The sequence below is a fragment of the Agrilus planipennis genome, unplaced genomic scaffold, assembly GCF_000699045.2.
Source record: "Agrilus planipennis isolate EAB-ADULT unplaced genomic scaffold, Apla_2.0 scaffold38, whole genome shotgun sequence".
In the NCBI taxonomy this organism is placed as follows: domain Eukaryota; kingdom Metazoa; phylum Arthropoda; class Insecta; order Coleoptera; family Buprestidae; genus Agrilus; species Agrilus planipennis.
In genome coordinates, this window is record NW_020438882.1 from 483258 (window position 1) to 504958 (window position 21701).

Genomic DNA, 21701 nt, shown 5'->3' on the forward strand with positions numbered 1-21701 from the left:
TTGTTTAAATATATGAATATTTACAAATATTCCAATATCGAAAAATTTGGATATTCAAAACAAATACTTGAATACTTAAATACGAAAAATTCCGACCCTTGGTACAGAGACAGGTTGTGCTGAAATTGAAATTCTCTTATTCTGTACATGCAGACAGTTTACTGGCTATCATAATTTTTTTTGTTTAAACGGTTACGCAATGGTATCTTTGGCTGCTGATTGTATTTTTAGACGGATGGACCTGTGCCTTTTGTGTCTGCAGACTTGCGAAAGGAAAACGTAGTAAAAGGACAATCATATTCATATGCAAACTCATGCAGTTTGTTCATGCCGTACAAGAGTCGATTTGTGTCAGGTACGCAGGCAAAAATGACAGCAATCAAACCAGTAGCATTTAACAAAATATATATATTGTATGAAATTCAACAATCTGTACAAATAATAATAAAAACGGAGACAAGTGAAAAAATAAACTAAGAAAACTAAGCATTTAAAAATAGTTGCTCATAATGAGGAAGCATCTAGGAACCCTCGTGTATCTTTCATGCAAATACTGGCTAAACTAAACAGTAGAAAGGGCCGACGACGGAGCGGTTTTTTGGCCCCCGTGATATGCAATTAAATATTAGTAAATGTTATAATAACAATCTCTGGGACTAGATGACAGCTTGAGCTTCTTTCATACAAAAATAAAAAATACAAACTTTATAAAAAATTTAGAAAACACATTATTCTACTAGAATACTGTAAACACCATATACAAAGTAAGAAACGTCTACTCTAAGTCTTAATTTTTATAAAAAAGCTGGGACTTGTACTCAAGACTAACGCTCTCTTTAGTAACGAAGTGGAACACTTGTGACTAGTTTTACTCATCTCAGTTTTACAAACTCAATTTTAATCCGTTCGGGTCACTTAATAACGAAAACTATAAGTACGATTAAGCATCATATGTGTTACCATTAAAGATCCAAATGAAGATAAATTTTAAGAGTTTTGAAGGTAATTTTGTAAAAACATCAACGTCCAAATGATATTTTAAATTAAGCAATAACACGAACTAACACAACAGTTGTTGACAACAAAAAATAAAGTTCATGTGACCCACACTTTTATAAAATCAAATAACTTAATGTAAGTCAGCTTAAACTAGATTAAATGTGGGCGTTTAAATTCAGTTCTAACTGCAACCGGCAGAAACCAAATCCAGATTTATTAACACTTTTTTACTTTTTTTAATCGGGTTATCAAAATTTAGAATTTTAACAGCAACATTTCAAACCAGGAGTCGACTCGGTGGTGTAGACAGACATCCGACTATAACAGGATAAATAGTATTTGCCTTACCTTACTCGAGAGAGGTTTTAGTCTTGGGCAGAAAGGAAAATAGGTGTGTCCTTAGCGTGCTCGTCACTGATCACAATAGTAGAGACGAGAACACGTGTTCTACAATATAGGTTTTACGAGAGACCTCAGTTGGCCACCAGAAGATGTTGATATTGGCCTGCCGTTGGATAGGGCCAGTTGTCGAGCAATTTGCTGGTGTCTTGAGGGGTACCAGGTGTTGTTGGAGGCGCATTCACAGGACCGTTGTTGGGATAGAAGGGACCCAAAGGACCAGCTGCATGTTCGAATGCTAACTTACCAGGGTACAAATCGGCGCTCAGGAACTGATTGGAAGACTCGAACATGGAACGATGAGGAAACTGGGGAGCGTACGGATTGTGTGAGAAATAATAAGCAGACGGGTCAGGGGAAAGGGCACGGCTGTTGGGCGAGTGATGTGCAGCGTGCTGCTGCATTGCACGCTGTTTTATGTAGTTTGAAAACTCGGTGGGAGACATTCTGGAACAATGGAAAACACATGATAGGACCTTTCTAAAGTAGGATGAATATCTTGAAAAAATTTTGGTCGATGTTTTTACTATTTTAACAACATGAAAAAGATAAGGAAAGAACTTCACTAAAGGTCGATTAAAATGACATCCCTTTCCTTATCCCTTTCATAATTGTTCACACAATTCCATGTATTTATGTATTTAAATAAAACCTTTAAAGGAAAGATTGCCTAAAAATTGTAAATTATCTTACATGTGCACTAAATACTGCATTACTGCAGGTTCTAAGAAGGAAGTATTCGAATTTTGCTCTCTCTAATTAAAATTGATAATTTTAAAAATTCTAGAATACCTTAAAGAGAATGGCCTCGATATGTTCGAACTTCTATTAGGAGCGACATCATATTCTGGTGTCCTTAGCTGATCCCTGATCAAATACAAAAGAATATTTTTAGCAGATAAACCTACAGTAATGCATTCTGCATTTATCAGTTATGACATTTTCAAGTGTTTGGATAATAAATCCTAATGTAAACAATTTCTTTTTCACAGGAGTGTACCAAACATTTACAAGCGTGCCAATATTTAACCGTAATATAAATAAATAAATCATTATTAATTTATCATTCCGTAACAACTGCGTACGTACTAAGAATGTTTTTTGTGGGAAATTAAACTCCCTACAAAATACTGTCACGAGAACTAAGGAAAAACAATTTTTAGAAGCTATTCTCCATACGTTTGAATGAAAACGTTATTTTTTTCATGTTAAATGAATGGAAAACACAGAAAATTTAAAGAAAATTTTCTCAAGATATGATACTAAAACATTAGCCATCCAATTTTACTGTTTTAGATATGCCATTTTGACGGTTGCAGTAGGGCTCTAGGGGTGCCGAATTACTATATCAATAGCATACGATCAACCGACTGGCTGCTTTCCCAAGTAAACAAAAGTGAAAGAGTAATCCAAAATTGTTGAGAATGGGTTAGCTTTTAAATATGTATAATAAACGTCTTTTATTACATGTGCTTCTCAGTACGATCCTACAGGATCAGTGAAGGTCTCAATGTTCAGGCAGTTCAAAATTATACATGCAGATTTTAACTCTGCTTACATACAACCCCTTACTCTCTCAACGCCCGCTGTGCGTAACACCTTAATTTTTTAGGAATCTCGATATTCTGCCTTTCATAAAATTATTGGACATAAACAAACACTGAATATATTTACTTCGATTAAATACTATTCTATGTTACATCCTCGAAATAGTATCTAAAATTCAAAGTAATTACCAAACTACCCTATAGTTACGTAATTCCAACTTTAAATTTAAGAGACGACGTACACCCTCCTATGCTGCGCGCGTGACTGACTCAGGAATGCAATGTGTGCTGTTATAAAGTTCTCTTTACCACCGGATTGGCTACTGCTTCTCGCGGCAATTTAATAACCAATAAGAAATTAAGTCAAATAACACCTGCTACAACAAAAGGGATTCCCTCTGGTATGCGGATGTAAACAATTTCATTGTCTTAGGCGCCATGAGATTTATTTTTTAAGCAGCAAAACTTCAGCATGGAATAACTCCGTCATTTTCGGATGAATTTTTATGCGGTTTTCACCAAAATTTAAAAAATCTATCATAGAACGATTACTTAAGCACCAATATTTAGAAAATCTATCACAAAACAGTTACTTCCGAAGTTAGCTATTCATTTAAAATTATTCCATCAAAAAAATCTCATAATAGTTAAAACAATACCACCAAATTTACCTTTTTCGTATAATTCAAAGTTGTGTTACCAACTCTAGTTTTACTAATTGTGTTTATGAATATGCAGTTAATTTAGCAAAAAAAAAAAGGTAAAAATTGGGAGACTGCAATAGTATTTTTCTCGAAATGTTTATTCACTCCTGTGTTAGAGAAGATTGAGTTTTCTGTATTTTTTAAGGTCTGACGCCTAATATGAACCAATAAAAAATAGAAATCAAAGTAAATATTTATAAATAATTCTTACCTGTTTGCTCTCTTGCAGCTGGTCTTAAGCTTGGTACTTCCAAATTTGGTTTGGGCAAAGGTGGCGGTAGTAAAAGTAAGTGGGGTAGTGGTGCGAGGGATGAAGGATGGAATGGGGGACGGTGATCCTTTGTATGATGTGTTGGCGGCGACGGCAGTGGGAGAGGGTGCTGACGACCTCGAAAGGTGGTTGCCTACAATACTCTGTCCAGCACCACCGCCCACGACAGTCGTCCCCGGCTGGGGTCCCGACGTGACGACCTGTGATCCCACGGGCATCGGTTGTGCAGAGAACGGCGACGTCTTCGGGGAGAGACTCAAATTGCTGAGACTCGAGCTCACCGAATCAATGGGCTTGAAGCATTGCGCTTCGGGATTAAATGTTTTGGTCACCTCCCGGTCAGCAGAGGATTCGTCTTGGGGATCGCCCTTCTCACTGAAGAGTACCTGCAACAAGCAAAACGCCATGGTCTAGAAATAAACACTTTTAAAGGCGTCTGTGTTTGAGATATTTAGAGAAAAAAGGGCTTGACATTCAAATGTTTGAAAAGTTATAATTGCTGGGTGGCTAACTCTAGGGGGACCTCGCACTATTCCCAAAAGAAAAGCGTACGAGTCAATGGAATTTACTTAGTCATCTGGAACTGTGAGATTTCCAACCAAAGGACTTGTATTCAGAAACTTATTTTATATAAAGATTCTCAATCATTTAATTCTGCTTAATGTTTTGCGGAGTTCAACTTATTAGCGTTGTGTCTAATAGCCGAAATGTGAAAAGGGCCTTGACAAACGGATTTCGCCGACGTCGACGTTTTTGAATTTGAGAAAGGGTAAATATACAGTTAAGATTTAAGCAGATATCTTTTTGTATTAATGTAAAGGAAAAAGTAATCGCTTATTCGTTTGTGGTTCCGAAGGGAAAAACAAAATACTGTCAATTTCTGTCCATTATCACCTAAGATTTAGGGGATTGTACCGCTCCATTTATTTTACCATCTTCATCACAGGGTTGTCAGTCTTAAGACTGGTTGGACATGCACCTTCACTCTTTCATATCCTGAACTAATCGTTGCATTTCCTTAAAACTAGAATAACCTACATCCTTAACTATTTGTGAACAGCAATCTAATCTAGGGCATCCTTTTAACTCCTTTTAACTGAAAAAGTGTCTTACTAATCTATCTCGCCAATTTCTTATTGGCTTCCATAGCGTTCTCAAGTTCTATTACTCTTTCTAATTTATTTTATAATAGACATTAAATAAAGAATACGTAAGAATGTTTTTGATAAGGTAAAATTAATTTGACGCAAGCGGGCCGAGCACGCATTTGTTCAGTTTTTTCTTATTTGTTTCTGCACGTTTCTAGTTTATGTAATACTTTGTGGATGATCCCGTGGTTTAATGTGTTTCGCAATTTACGAATTTTGGGATCTAACCGCAACAGGAGTTAGCATCAGTGAAATTATTTCGTAGCGTGTCCAATTGTGATTGGTAAGCCTAACTAATAACTTATAAACAGCAATAATGAATTTTCGCCTGTAATTAAATTATTGTTTATCCCAGCTTTACATTTATAATGATCAGTTACACCGATTTCACAATTAGAAAAAGATTCTAGCTAATGAGAGTTTTTACTTTTACTATTCGAGAAAATTTTTTTGTCGATTCAGCAATTTTAACAGTGTGACAAGCATCAGATTATGTAATTTTACTTTCGATTTTCTGCCCCTGTATTCTTTTAATGAATAGATGTTTACAGTAATAGTTACTAAATAGATAAGTTTCGTATTCCATTACTATGTGTAGGTAATTTTTAAAGGTAATTAAAAAAGTTATTGTTTTATTAGCGTTTCAAATTACGCAGGTAATAATTTATTTATCAGTAAAAGAAACGTTAAGATGTTTGACATTTGTTACAATTAGCAATTAATCAATTAAAACATCAATACAATATCTGGTTGTAAAATTTTTCCAAATATTTTATAAACTACGACGATTTATTGCAGCTTTTGTTTAGGCTATAGCCTTGAAAATAACTAGGGAGTCAAAAAATAATAGGGGAATATTATGATTTATTACAGGCGAATTATAGCCAACCAAGTTTATCGATAAAAAATGTCATAGTCAAGTGCAGATAAACCGGAAATTGTTTGGAAGTCAGATATAAACGATATAGATAATGCAACGACATATACAAGTGTAACTATTAATTACGAGAAGAAAATTCGAGTTATAGTATATTTTTAACTACTACACAACCCTTGCTGTAGTATTTCTGTAATATAATTACGAAAATTTCTATTTGTATTTAGCTCTTTTGAACATGACTCATGATGAGCTAAGATAATATCTTCAAGGATCTAGGTAATACTTTAATTTTGGCCTTTCCATTGAAGTTCCAGACCAAAAACGTTCCAAAACCTTTTTCATCAATTTCCGGTACATTCTACTTAATAGAATTAGGTATTAGAAGGTGGGGGAGAAAGTTTTTTATGAAAAAAGAAATTTTCGAATGATAATTTTTCAAAATTACTCCAAATACGTCATTGTTTGGTAAGGTAGATTTATGACAGATTGGACTTTATTCAATTTATATTATAAATCGATGAAAAAATTTTTGGGGTGATTTTGGTCTTAAGTCCCCATTCTTGCCAATTACCTCTTTTCGAGATGCGTAACAGTAAACATCGGAATTTAATGAACAAAATATGCGGTTCTTACCTTAACGGCTCCTTTTTCGCCAATGCGATAGCTGACCTCTCCGGGATCGACCCAAACGGCAAGATCTTGCGGCAAGTTTTCCAAAATATCCTGAATAGGGACACCGCTTTCACGGGCTGCCCTTTCCAACACCTTGTCGACGGGATCGCCTGTTTTGATACATCTGAACGCCGAGCCCTTGAACGGTTTCTCTGGATACCAGTGTCCCTGGAATTTGTCTTTTAAGGCTTTCTCAAGCTCCTCGCCGAAAATGTTCACCCTGCGACGGGGTAGCTTGTTATACAGGTACGAAATGACGAAGTTCAAAGCTACTTGTACTTCTATATGCATTTTTTCTTTTTATAATTATTATTCTTTTTTTATATAATTATCTATACGATTCGAAGCTGAAGACTATAATCAGTTGGTAAGCATTGATTTTATTTCAACCAAGGAATGATGGATACGAAAGATTTTGACAACGTTGTTTTACGCTTTCGCTAACCGTGATGAACTCTTTGTTACCTGAAACAAAGGGAAAAGAATGTTACGATCTTCATCATATACGTAAACAAGGTGTAAGAGATATAAATGCCTTTTTCCAGAGGGTGTAAACTAAATCGCACCGAAAATCACAATAATTTACAATCGAAAGCCGGTCCTGTGCGTGAATTGGCAACATAGGTGTCTGCCGAATAGTGTAGTGCGATAAAAATTCTGCAGCTACATCGATGGAGAATGTAAACATTACCGATAATTCAACGTATTTCTGTTACACTTTGTATAACTGATTAAATAAATTGAGTATACCGAATAATTGCCGTAAAAGTAACGTGGAGCAAACACAAACAGTAAACACTGATTGGTTTCAAAAAAACTCTATTCATGATTCCTACCTAGTGTACATATAATTTTAATTTGAAACTAAATACATAGATAAATATGTATCTCACTGAAAGCAAACTGCGTCACTTCCTGCATTGTACCTGCCATATATGTTATGTTATCATATCATATCCTTATCTTTTACGTGGCAACAAACCACTGGAAAACATTCAGTTATCAGACAAGGGGTGATTTTAATTTATTTTGTATTTATTAACAATAATGTACATGCATTCGTCATTCTTTTATAATGATTAGTGAGAACAACAATAAGTAAAAAGAAAAGTTTTAGGGCAAAGTTTCGTTTTTTTATACTTTATTTTGAAAATTACGTAATACCAACCAAGTAATTTCTAAAATAACGTCTTAATTCTTAATCGACGATATCCAACAGCAATTTTCTTGGTTCTGAAGTTCATCAGAAAATGGTGTGATTTTCTCTTAAAGTTTTATTTGTACAAATTCATTAATTTGAACTGATTTTTAAAGTTTAGCTCTGTCATAATTTTATATAAAGCCTGACTTTCTAAGGAATTGCAATTCATTGATGTGGAAATTTTCGAGTAGAAAAAGTAATCTTTTCAAATTCATTGACTTTCTAAATATATTCGATAAGTTGGTTAATTATAGTACGAAGTACGAACCAAGAATATACAATACATATACGTAAGTGGGTAATGTTTCTTTTATCAAATATATGTAACTTTGACCTCTGTTGTATACGCTTGTTAAAAATAAATTAAAAATTCAAATAATTTGTTGTCCCATATTGTTTGCATGAATAAATTTTCTTGAATACTAACGTAACCTCTTAATCTCATTTGATTTCACTAAATACGTGAGATTATATTTATGTTATATTGCATTAGGTTCCTAAATTGTGTATTATATACAATATATTATCGTTAGCGTACTTAGGAAAAGGTTAACACAGCATCCGTTGTCTGCTTTCGCAAAATTTCCAAACATGAATATAAAACGACCAATGGAATATTATTAATCGCGTATAACTATTAGTAATTATTCTTCTAAAAAAGAATTTTCAAAATCCTTCTCAACAAAAGGAATCGCAAATGAACGAAGAAAATAGATTTTCTTGTATATGGTACATATCAAAGATGGGCCGTTAGCCGGGTACAGGATAATGACGCCCTGAACCCAACAGTGACCAATTCAACCAGAGAAAAATTTAAGATTGTATTGGGATAGGTCGTTTGACCTAATTTGTATTATTTATTGTCTACCATAATTCTTATATTTACTTTTTCTTCACGGAGAAAACTAAATTTTTATGACAATGCAAAAATTACAATTTTTATTGTATTTTATTTTTACAAATTCGGGTACAAATTGCAACTTTTATTATTTTCGCTTATATCTTGAAGCATCACCTGTTTCTCTAAAAATTATCTCAAACTAACCGAACTTTCATTAGGTTCATGATCATGTTGTTCGTATATATGAAGAAATCAAACACCACAAAACCCCGTGAAATTGGTTTAGCGTTAAGCAAATCCGTTGCGCGGTGTTAAGAAATCAATATTGGAAGAAACCTCACTTGATCGCAACGATAGTTGTATAACAATAACTATTTCATAAATAGCAAATACGTGCTATATTTCGAAGTAATACAATGTATAAATCATAATGTCAACCACTAGTTGTGATTTTATCGTAATATTTCCTCAACTGAATCGAAAACACACTTTATGAGCTAACAAAACATTAATAGCTCTACCATTATCCCCGAACATACATATGCATATGTATACAGGGTGAATGTTTTAACGTCTATGGCAAACCTAGACGAATGGCGTATTTTATTTCATTATAGAGAGACTTATTTTGCTGCAAAGAATATAAAAAACAGCAAATGAAATTTTTAATGCCTAACACTACAGCAAAATTATGCGCAAAAAACAAGAAAGCTACAAAATTTATACAAATTTATTGTAAACAAAACAAGAAAAATAGTTGTACTGCATCTTGTCACATACGTGCTTACAGCTTTACGGAAAGCAACTGTTTAACTTGGCAGAAAATAAGAGACGTTAGTGTTAATTATTCCGTGCCGCCTCTGATCTTGGTAATTGCTTGAACATGATCCAACGGCAACAAAATAATTACAGTGAATCCGGTCTTCTACAACTAAACATGATGATAAACAATAACTGAAACATTACACCTACACATTGAATAATAAATCTGCTAATAATATAGCTCTGCTACATTCATGTTTACAACCACTGATTACATTACTTTTTATTAGTACTTCGGATGAGATTCGACTTGGACTATATGGAGTAATTAAATAGGAGAGCACTACCTCCTTAGCATTATTTGAGTTATTATAACTTTATAAAGTCATAATACCTAAAGATGCCTATGCACGGAGAAAATGAAAGAGGAAAATTTACCTATATATTAGAGCGATATGTACAATTTATCCCACTATCCCATTACTTCGTAAACGAAAGTAATAAAAATTATAATTTGGACCGGAATTTTGTAAAATTAAAATCCCAGCAGAAATAAATTTACTAGGTATTTTAGTNACAACAACAACCACGACCAACCGACCTACAAGGTTAACGATCCGTCGAACTAATGTAACTATATACTGAATATACTATGATTAAACATACATATAATTTAGATATCTTTTAGAAGTGAGTTAGTTTAATATGAAATATTATTCTGAAAATTCATTTCTGAATTTTTTACCCACTACACGCTACCTCAAATTAATGAGGGAAAAATTGTTGCTGTTGTCACACCCCCGCCGGGAATCGAACCCGGGACCTTTGGCTTTACGCACCAATGTTCTGAACAATTTTTCCCTCATTAATATGAGGTAGCGTGTAGTGGGTAAAAAATTCAAAAATGAATTTTCAGATTAATATTTCATAAATCCTACTGTTTCTGCGGCAAATTCAGTCATTTACATTCGAAAATTGTAATTTTTATGACTGAATTTTCCATAGAAATAGTAAAATTTAATAGGTAACTTTTAATAATCTCAATTTTGACTTTTTTTTAAATTTTTTTTTAAGTTTCTTAATTGTTACAATTTAGTAAATGTAGTTTTGCTGGAATTCGGGTCCAAATTGTAATCTTTATTTCCGCTTACGAAGCAACGGGTTAGTGGGATAAATTGTAAATATCGGTTTAGTATTTAGATAAATTTTCCTCTTTCATTTTTTCCGTGTAGGTTGTAGGCAAAACAGATAAAACTTCTGGAATAGCACGGATTTGTATGCGTGTAAAACGGTAAACGGCAGATTTCACGAAAACGAAGCGTTTAAGGTATGCCGTTACAGGCAGATATTAAAAATAAAAGAAATAAGAGGAATAAGTTGATAGAGCACCTTCTCAAACATGAAAGGCTATTTAGAGACATATTAAAAGCAGAAACGGGAGTTTAGAGGGGTCGATTAGATTACGGTGTGCAAACTGTGACCAACTTTCGGACTGATGGCCCTATACTGATAGTCAAGATGAATACTAGCATATACGCCTTTTTTATCTTTTTGTCAACGTTATGAATAAACGTGTAACAAATAAACTAATTGCTGATTAAATTGATATATCTAATTCAGGTAATAGATACTGCTCAAAAATATTTTGAATGACAATGGGCACAATCCCATTTGCATTAATTTCTTTTCTGTTCTTTTTTGAGTGTGGAAATAAATAATTGTACGAACATTCGCGGTTTAATCGGACTGCGTATGCGCAACGATTTGTTGACGACATGTCGCGGCGTTGGTTGGGTTGGAGTAGGTGTATAGTGCCCTTTTTCCGTCAATGTGTTCGTTGACGGAATCGCGTAGCAGGCTTGCGTAAAAGTGCCGATCAATAGGCACCACGAAGTAGCAGCTCTGCTACGTTGTTGTAGCCGTGGAAGCAGCAGCGATCGCTGCAACAGCAGTCGTAGCCGCTGTTGTCGTACGAATATGTAGAACTGGGTCACGCCCAAGTATCCAGGCCGACACAGATACCCATCTGCTTGCTGGTGCGGGCCATCCGCCAACCGTCAGTAGTACAAAATCCACATTTATATACCAACGGATTCACAGAAACAGACACTGATACAACTGTCAATCGGCATATCCGTTATCTATTACTATTTTGGGAGTTATGTTTACGACTGTTTTGAACTAGCGTGTCGGGAAGAAAGAACGCATACTTACTGATATTAATTTTTCATTAAGAGAATTAAGTACTACAAACAACAACAAACTTCAAACGGCTAATGGATTATAAGCTTTTGGCGATAATAAAGACAATCCCATAAACCACACCGAAAATATTATTTAATAAATTAGATTCCCTACGGATTACTGCATGAAAACGTGACATACTGACTCATTTTTGTGGTCTAATATTGCACGAGCACTTTTGCATAAAGATGCGCCCCGTTTTTAAAAAATCTACACATATTTATAATGCATAAAGATCCGCCTTCTTCCGTTTTCGTTATCATGACCGACCGATTTGGAAATGATTGATTACACTGATTATTCTTTAATCGGGGCAAAGGGGAGTTAGACGGATAGCGAATGCGTAATCAGAGCGTCTTTGACGTCACAAAAACCGAGACAAGCGTCAGAAAGCGCCATTTTGGATTTGCTTTGTTGGGGATACAATTAAAAAGCCTTTAATGGAGTAGTGGCAGCAAAAACAGGATTTAGACACTTTGATAAATGTTCGAACGATTCCTAAAGCGATTAATAATAAATTTTCGTGTGTGAACTTATTCCAAATACACCACGTTATCGAGAAATAACCAACTGACTCTAATTTTCCTAATTTTTCACCGTTTCGTCCAAGCTACTGAAAGATGGATCAACTAAAAAACTAGGTAGAACATTTTGTGATATATAAATATGATACTTGATTACTGGAAAATTCTACGATTATGGAAATTTTGAAATATTTGTGTAATTGCGTCGACTGCGCTTTAGGTTTATCGTGTTAATTAATGAAAAAGTCACGTGATAGTAGTCGTATGAGTACTTACGTGAATATATTTTGTTGATAAGAAATACACTATGATAGAGCTAAACAACCAAACACTTTTTGCTGTCCTACTGACTTATATTGTACCTACATTATAAAAGCGCCATCAAGGTACTTTAGATAAAAATCGCTACCATAAAAATAGCCTGGTAAATTTTAATTAAACAACTTAGGTACAATGTTTATATGTACTTTAAGCGATTTGTATGTCAATATTCAATCAACAATTTAAAATTATATATTTTTAATACAAATTTCGTACTTACCTATTTTAAAGACTAAAGACTTGTTAAAAAAGAAAAAATTTCGATAGTTTCGAACGATTGAATCACAGACAGAATAGTACGAACTACTAACGAGATTTCGCGCAAATGTTTGATGAAAATACTCGGTATAATCGCGATTATCACGAGTTTGAAGAGCGGTGATAACGCCATAAAACAGTAACTTTTATAATGCGATGACAGTGTGAAATAAAATGATAAGTAAATTTGCTTACGCGACAACGTAATCAAATTGCGTTTTTACACAAAACCCAGAATTACTGAAATTTTTAGAAGGCTATTAGGTATATTATTGTGAACTTAAAAATACATTACCGGACAGAGACGGTTTAAGTATTTTAAGAGGACAGTGAAAGAAATAAACGAAATAGAGTGTAAATTTTATTTGTAAGAAAATTGTGTTTTTCCACTGGTTTAAATGACTCATTCTTCAAATTCTCCCTAAATATTCCAAGCAAAACTTTTTAATTTACACTACCACCGGCTAATATGCATGCATCCAATCCTTTTCTTAATGAGAAATAAGTATAACCGAACCGTCAAAAATTTTTAAACAAAGTAAAACACTTCTCAAAAGCTATAAATTGCATTTATTGGTCTTATATTACTTTATTATTTATATGAAATGATAACTAAAGGTATTTGTACAAATTTTCCTGTACCACATCGCATTTTTCCTGAATATTCGCATGCTCGGTTCCTAATACACCACATAAAGCGCTTAAAGACAAAATATTGAAGTGTTTCCATGAATAAATATATTTAAATTATTTATTAATTGACCATACCTTGATAAAATAATTCTAGTAAATTTGATGCATAATACAATAGGTTCAACAAAGTCGGCAAAGGTAAGTGAGCTATTTACATACACGTGTATATTAAATTACTTTCAGGTAAGTGCATCAAAGACAGCCATGTTCGCACATATTTGTTATCAAATGACCAGGTATTGAAGTGCAACAATATTGTTATCTCTGAGCGTAGCCACTTACCTATATTTTAAGTTTAAGTACCCATTTAATTAAAAAATTCTAGGACTCATCGTCATTAAAAGTAACAAACATACGGCTAATTAGTAATCTATTTAATAATTAGTATAAAAAACCGCTAATATAGAGAATGAAATCGATTTGTGAAGGTAAAGATAGGCTGAGTACCCAGTTTTGATTTGCTACCCGGCGGATCCGATACATTTTTTTGGATCTGTCGGATGCAGGATAATGACACAAGATATCCAACAGTGTCAAGCAAAAGAAGAAAAATACCACCAATGATAATTATATCATCATCATCATAAGGTCGTCAGTCCTTGGACTGGTTGGACACGCACCTCCACTCTTTTTTATCTTGAGCTAATCTTCGCATTTCCCTAAAACTAGAACAACCCACATCCTTAACTATTTGCGAACAGTAATCTAATCTAGGTCTACCTCTGCCCCTCCGTTTCTGCCTCTAATATGTTTCTGACTAGACCTTCATGCCTGAGAAGGTGTCCTACCAACTTATCTCGCCTATTTCTTATTGACTTCCCTAGATTCCTCTTCCTATGCCTCAAGCATCATTCGCTTGTAATATCACATTTCTATCGCTTATATATACATTAAGTTTTGATTAATGATAACTTATTAGTATGATTTTGTCACCTTGCAGATTTTTAGTGTTTATGAACATTAAAGATTCGTTTCAACGGTTTCAACTCAACCCTCTTGTTGATCCGTGTACCCAACTGCAGTGGTTTTCTGGTTTCCGACAACCTCTGGTTTGAATATTCAAAAAACCTTTTAGGTTTTTTAATATTTAATGTGATTATATGCACAGGCAAAATGCATTTGTGTTACCACTGTTAATATATTTGTGTATTTATAATATATACTAATTCAACTACAGAAATAACATCGCTGTCCCCATTCATGATCGAAACCAACCAATGGAATTCAAAATGAAGTTAAGCAACCAACGTGAATTTATTTTTAGGTATATCTAATCGAAGGCAGAAAAGCTTCTTGCACATGCATAGGCATTATCATGAGGATTACTAGGACGCGCCAAGATACATGCCAAGTGTAAAGAAACGATTCAAGGAAAAATTTAAAACAGGTGCTAATTCCCAAAATCGAGGGCTTCATGTATTGCAAATCTCTCGAAAAGTGGTCTGTGATCTATTGATTGGTAATCGAATAAGTCAAGGTCTGCAAACATTAGATGATCCTGTAATAATATTACGAACGTTTAAAGCAACGTGATGTCCGGAATTTTAATGAATAATAGTAAGTGTGAATTCTTCAATCAGAACGTTTTTTTGCAAGGAAGAAAAGGTCATCGGCAGAAGATCTTCAAAATTCACAGCAGGTTTTAGTGAATACACTTTCAGCTTTACGTTTAAGCTGGAAAGTGTGCTGGAAATCACATCAGAAACCTTTATAGACCCCTATGAGTATTAAATGTATTATATATACCTATTTAACATTTTTGAAGTGAAACTTCTTTACGCACGGTAGAGTAAGTTCGTTTCATGTGAATTGCTATGTAACGAAATCATGCAACGGATGTTCTACTCGGTCACGTAGTCGAGTTCGTAGTGGAAATCGCTTGAGCCGTGAGCGCGCTTCAATGCAACGTTCGTTACAGACAACTCCGGCATGTATAGTGTAAAATTTAAATTCATAGTGTACAAATAATACCATTAAACCAATTCCTTAACCCCTATCCCGATATGTTTGTGTGTTCGAAGAGGTTTAACTTCAGTAGCGTGTTGTATAATTACACGTTGTATTTTNGCAACTCCGGCATGTATAGTGTAAAATTTAAATTCATAGTGTACAAATAATACCATTAAACCAATTCCTTAACCCCTATCCCGATATGTTTGTGTGTTCGAAGAGGTTTAACTTCAGTAGCGTGTTGTATAATTACACGTTGTATTTTTTTTTTTAAACAAACAATTAAAACCTCCAAAGGGGGTGGGGGTGGTTGGGATCGAGAGAAGAGGTCTCCTCCACCACTGTACCATAAAAAGTTCGCAGCAGTCTCACCCCCATAAAGAGTTATGGGGGTTAGATGGGTGTCGGGGTAGGGGAATCGAAAAGAGTAGGGGGGGATCGAAAGAGGGCGGTCATCTGAGAAAAAAACCCATAAAAAAGTTATGGGGGTTGAAAGTTGATTATTTTGACAATTTTCATACACTATAATTCAAATAAAATTCAATAAAAAAATTATTTTCAAGCGGGTGGAGGTGGGGGATCGAAAGAGGGTGGTCACTTGAACAAAACCCGATAACCTAACCTAACCTANTCTTACACCAAAAAAGTCTACTTTACTACCCTTAACTCAGTTAGCATTTTTAATTAATTCAGGTAATAATTTGTTATTTACTTCATACTATCTTATTATGTTTTGCTCTAGATTCATATTTAATTTTTATGATATCTACGCAAGTTGTTTTCTCATCTTCTTAGGTTAATTCTGATTTTTCCTGAACAAATAGATCAAAGTATATTTATGTATAATTCATGTGCAACATTTATTTGTGGAATTTCCTTGATTTGTTCGTGATAGAAGTTAGTTAACTGAAAAAGGGTAACATGTTTCTCCATTACACGTGCATTTGAAAATTAATTTTTCTTATCAGTGTGCAAACAATGCGTACGTAGGTTACTATAACTAATAACAATTACTGAAGCGAGGTCGTTTGATAGGGAAATAGTGGATGTACAAATGTGCCTACACGACAATCCTACACGCTTATTTTGATAATTATTAAAGGTCTAAATGCTTGAAAGGAGTAATAATCCTGAGATACTCGTGGGTGTGTTGTCGTCCGGGTTTTCCCGGATTTGTCCTAGTTTAGAGGATGTCCGGGGAGCGTCTGGGGCGGGGTTTTGTGTACAGTCCGGATTTTAATAAATTTGAGTTACAGTAGATTAAATTATCCGGACCTCAGTTATACGTATTCGCAATTATCCGGATCGTCAACCATAATAAACAAATATCTTTGTAGATGCAGTGTAGTAATGATGAAGCTTGCAGTCGCGCCTTTCTTCAGTTATTCAATTGTCCAGTTTTTCGATTACACGAATGACTTACGACAATAACTAGTCCGGTTAATCGAGTCTCCACCGTATACACCTACGCATTTGAAATTTTCGTGATAAGAACACTTTACTGATTAGTCGATTATTGAGCTCAATTATTTAGTTAAAAATATAATTTATTATTTAGTTCTGTATTCTCTTACAATTATACTTATTTTACTGCATCAAATATTTTAAATATTGGTATGCAAGGGAAGAAAAAGTAGGGAAAGACAGAATATAAAGATAGGAGACGAGTAATTGATAAATGTCTATTTATTTAGAAAAAACTATTAGAATATAATATAAAGACTCTACATTATAGTGAAGGGCTTATGTATTTTTAGGGTTTGAAAACGAAGCTTTGTATTGTATATATTGTAAAAGTTTGCATTTTCAAGAATACAATAGATTACGTCTTCGCTTGGTACGCCTGGATATAAGCCTCAATAATAACACAATGAAGTATAAAATTTGAAAGGTGGTCCGATAAGCTCTTGAATACCGTAAAACATTCGTTTCATTATCGGATAACAGCTTATTATGTTATTATAAACTGAACCATTTTACTACTCAACCAGTAACTTTTACGTAAAATTAAATCGATTCAATTGCTTATTATTATTGTAAAAAAGAGCATACCTAGAAACTTCATCATCTCTAAATATTTTAGTAAGCTTTTCAATTAAACGTTACCGTGAATGATTTAATAGTGGATTCAAATTAATTTTGTTATCAAGTCTTCCTAAGTTTGATGCTAGAAGTTTAAATAACTGATACGAATTTCACATACAACTAATTAGTGTGAAGAATTCTTATAACAACATTACAAATCTCTTTAATTGTATAAACCGGATACAAATTAAAATGTATCTTCGATTGGAAATTGTTTGGCACTGGCTGGAAAAGTTGTAGATAGTCTCCAAAAATTTTGAAGCAGCCCACAGTAGGCAATTCGCGAAGGTTTATCTCTTTACGCTCATGTAGTTTCAAGAAAGACGGAGGTAGTTGAGTGTAATGAAATTTATAGCTTCCGTCTTTTATGAACCTGGCAAATTTCTATTAAATTTTTGGCCGAACCAGCAAAGGTCTTAACAATGGCAATGGAAATTTATAGTTATGTCATAGCGCCTCCAACATATGTTTGTTTTTCATGTCGGATCATCTCTGTTCAAATGGCTTCTGGCCAATTCTGTAGCACCGTTGGCAAAATGTTGGCATAAATAGACTTATTATTAAAAATTGTTTGGCCGTTTATTTTGCTTTTCGATGGAAAATTTTTACAAGTATGTTATTTTATACAAAAATCTATTACGTGCTTAACTAATACGTCATACGTCGTTCTTATATCCAAAGTTCGCAAGAGAATGCAAAAATAGATATAAGAAAATTGAAAGAAAATTATTCCACATTTTTCACATGAACTTCTTCAAAAAATAATTATCCAACAATTTCAAGTTTTCTCGTCGAATTCCTTAAATCAATTGCTTGTCTATGTTTCTTATTTTTTTATTTTTTCAAAACCATTTCTTTGTCTAATTCAGATTACTTTTAACTCCTGTTTTATTAAACGTTCTTGATAGTGGGCATTATTGACCGATTAAATTAATGATTTAGTAATATCGAACACTTCAACACGAATTTATCATCGATTTATAATTGAACAACCAAATATAATATTCTCCTTGGAGATTATCAATTAAATAATCCTTAATTACAGAAAACCTTTTTGTTTTAGAGATAAATTGAGTATATTCAATATAACAGCAACATATTTAATATGCATAAAATTTTCGAAATGGTTTTAATTGCTAGGATGTGGACACAAACAAAATTTTGTCTTACACCAAAAAAGTCTACTTTACTACCCTTAACTCAGTTAGCATTTTTAATTAATTCAGGTAATAATTTGTTATTTACTTCATACTATCTTATTATGTTTTGCTCTAGATTCATATTTAATTTTTATGATATCTACGCAAGTTGTTTTCTCATCTTCTTAGGTTAATTCTGATTTTTCCTGAACAAATAGATCAAAGTATATTTATGTATAATTCATGTGCAACATTTATTTGTGGAATTTCCTTGATTTGTTCGTGATAGAAGTTAGTTAACTGAAAAAGGGTAACATGTTTCTCCATTACACGTGCATTTGAAAATTAATTTTTCTTATCAGTGTGCAAACAATGCGTACGTAGGTTACTATAACTAATAACAATTACTGAAGCGAGGTCGTTTGATAGGGAAATAGTGGATGTACAAATGTGCCTACACGACAATCCTACACGCTTATTTTGATAATTATTAAAGGTCTAAATGCTTGAAAGGAGTAATAATCCTGAGATACTCGTGGGTGTGTTGTCGTCCGGGTTTTCCCGGATTTGTCCTAGTTTAGAGGATGTCCGGGGAGCGTCTGGGGCGGGGTTTTGTGTACAGTCCGGATTTTAATAAATTTGAGTTACAGTAGATTAAATTATCCGGACCTCAGTTATACGTATTCGCAATTATCCGGATCGTCAACCATAATAAACAAATATCTTTGTAGATGCAGTGTAGTAATGATGAAGCTTGCAGTCGCGCCTTTCTTCAGTTATTCAATTGTCCAGTTTTTCGATTACACGAATGACTTACGACAATAACTAGTCCGGTTAATCGAGTCTCCACCGTATACACCTACGCATTTGAAATTTTCGTGATAAGAACACTTTACTGATTAGTCGATTATTGAGCTCAATTATTTAGTTAAAAATATAATTTATTATTTAGTTCTGTATTCTCTTACAATTATACTTATTTTACTGCATCAAATATTTTAAATATTGGTATGCAAGGGAAGAAAAAGTAGGGAAAGACAGAATATAAAGATAGGAGACGAAAAATTAGAAGTGGCTGATTTTAGATACCTAGGAAGTCAGATAAGCGAGGATGGAAGGAGTAGTAGGGATATAAAGCAGAGGATAGCGTCGATAGTCGAGTCACCTTGAATAAAAAGAAGTCACTTCTATGCTCGCGAACGGTTAATTTAGAAATTCGAAAAAGGTTGTTAAAGGTGTATGTTTGGAGCACAGCGCTGTACGGGTGCGAAACGTGGACGGTGGACGCTGCGAAAAAGAAACGGTTCGAAATGTGGTGTTACAGGCGAATGACGAGGATACCGTGGATAGAGAAGGTTAGAAATAAAAAGGTACTAGAAAGAATAGGAGAACAGAGGACTCTATGGAAGTTATAAGAAATAGGCGAGACAGGTTGGTAGGACACCTTCTCAGGTATGAAGGTCTAGTCAGAGACATATTAGAGACAGAAACAGGAGTTAGGAGGCGTAGGGGTAGACCTAGATTAGATTACTGTTCGCAAATAGTTAAGGATGTGGGTTGTTCCACTTTTAGGGAAATACGAAGATTAGTTCAGAATACGAAAGACTGGAGGTGCGTGTCCAATCAGTCTTAGGACTGACGACTTTATGATGATGCAGAGTTTGTTGTCCTAGTTGTTATAATGTTCAGCGTATATTAAAATTGCATATAATAATAGGAGAAGAAAACATGTACCATTGCAGTAAGTTCATAAATCAATTGCATATAATAATATGAACAGATTCGCCTCTAATACAACACGTAATTCAATTTGGACTTGTGCGTTTCCTTGATTGTACTACTACTTCTACTTTTTGTATCTAACTTAACTAACTCTCCATGCCCCAGAAATTGTCCTATCAGGACATGTCTTCCTTCTTATTGACACTTATGGAGTCCCTTAAATTTAATGATTTACTTTATAAACCCCAAGGCAACATAACATTCACAAGAGAAAACGTTTAGACATTGTAAATTTTGGCACACAATTGCTGTGGAGTGAAAATGCCAAAAAAAAAAAAAAACGAAGAGGGATGATCAAAAATATAAATAATAATTAAAACCTTATGAAATGATTGATTAGTTTCGATTCTGCTGTAAAGTTCGTTGTGTTGGCAACAATTACACCTGAAGATTTTTTTTTGGAAAAAGTATTTACATCTTTGTACGTAATACATTGACTAAGAGAAGGATGCGCTTAAAATAGGTACAGTTTTAGGATATCGTCATTACTAGTATTTTTATCGTTGTTTATCTCGGTCCACGCAAAGTCATCCTTGAAATAAAACCTGAAGGAATTTGCCAGAAATAACTACAACGCAGGTCTATGCGCAAAAACCAAGCACAAACATGACATGATTCAGCGAACGTCTGTAACGCCTTTTCTTTCTTCTCTTAATGTTAAACAAACTTGCAATTTGTTATCGTTTTTAGGTACATATATAGGTCTAATTGTAATCTAATAAATGTAGAGGTATAAGTACAACTTTTTAAAATGTTACCTGAAAACGTTTTGGGTTGAAGTCACTAATACATTTTTTAAATTCAAAAACTTCAATGCTGCCCTCAACCTTTTCACATTGATAAACGAAACTTCCTGTTACCACATGTATTATTTATCACACTTGTTCATTTTTGTGCCAATAACCAAGCGTATTTATTGTTTATTGTAGAAACATTAAATGTACATGCTAACAAAAGCAATATTGACAATAGATTCAATCAATTCCGTGTTTTAACACCAAACATATACCGAATCACGTGAAAATCGTATTTGTTTTAAAGATTTTTTTCTGTATTTTGAATCAACAAGAACTTGCAATGAGGCGAGTGAGGTGATAATATAATTTTTGTATTTTTATACGAATTTATCCCTCAAAAGGCATATCTAATCGAGCAATGGAAGGTCATGGATGCATCTGATAAAATAACATATGGTTGTAAAAATTTACATTACTATTCCAAGTCGTTTTTACAACTGTTTTTTTTTTCTACTCGTAAAAAAATGTGTACTGGAAATTTTTC

General features: G+C 33.8%; 1 protein-coding gene across 4 annotated transcripts in view; it reads right to left on the bottom strand.

The window, feature by feature from the left end:
• LOC108745212 (protein Tob1) overlaps positions 1-21701 on the bottom strand; it is a 58263-nt gene continuing 36562 nt past the window's right edge. For 2 of the 4 annotated variants that reach the window (XM_018481345.2, XM_025981554.1), the window contains exons 2-5: positions 6582-7085; positions 3861-4306; positions 2191-2265; positions 1-1845 (exon numbers count right to left, since the gene is read on the bottom strand). In XM_018481345.2, coding sequence (XP_018336847.1) covers positions 1473-1845; positions 2191-2265; positions 3861-4306; positions 6582-6911 — 1224 coding nt within the window. In that variant the 5' untranslated portion in view covers positions 6912-7085 and the 3' untranslated portion in view covers positions 1-1472. Of the gene's footprint in view, positions 1846-2190; positions 2266-3860; positions 4307-6581; positions 7086-12733; positions 12905-21701 lie in introns of those variants that run through there. The other 2 variants (XM_018481344.2, XM_025981555.1) reach the window with 2 other exon arrangements.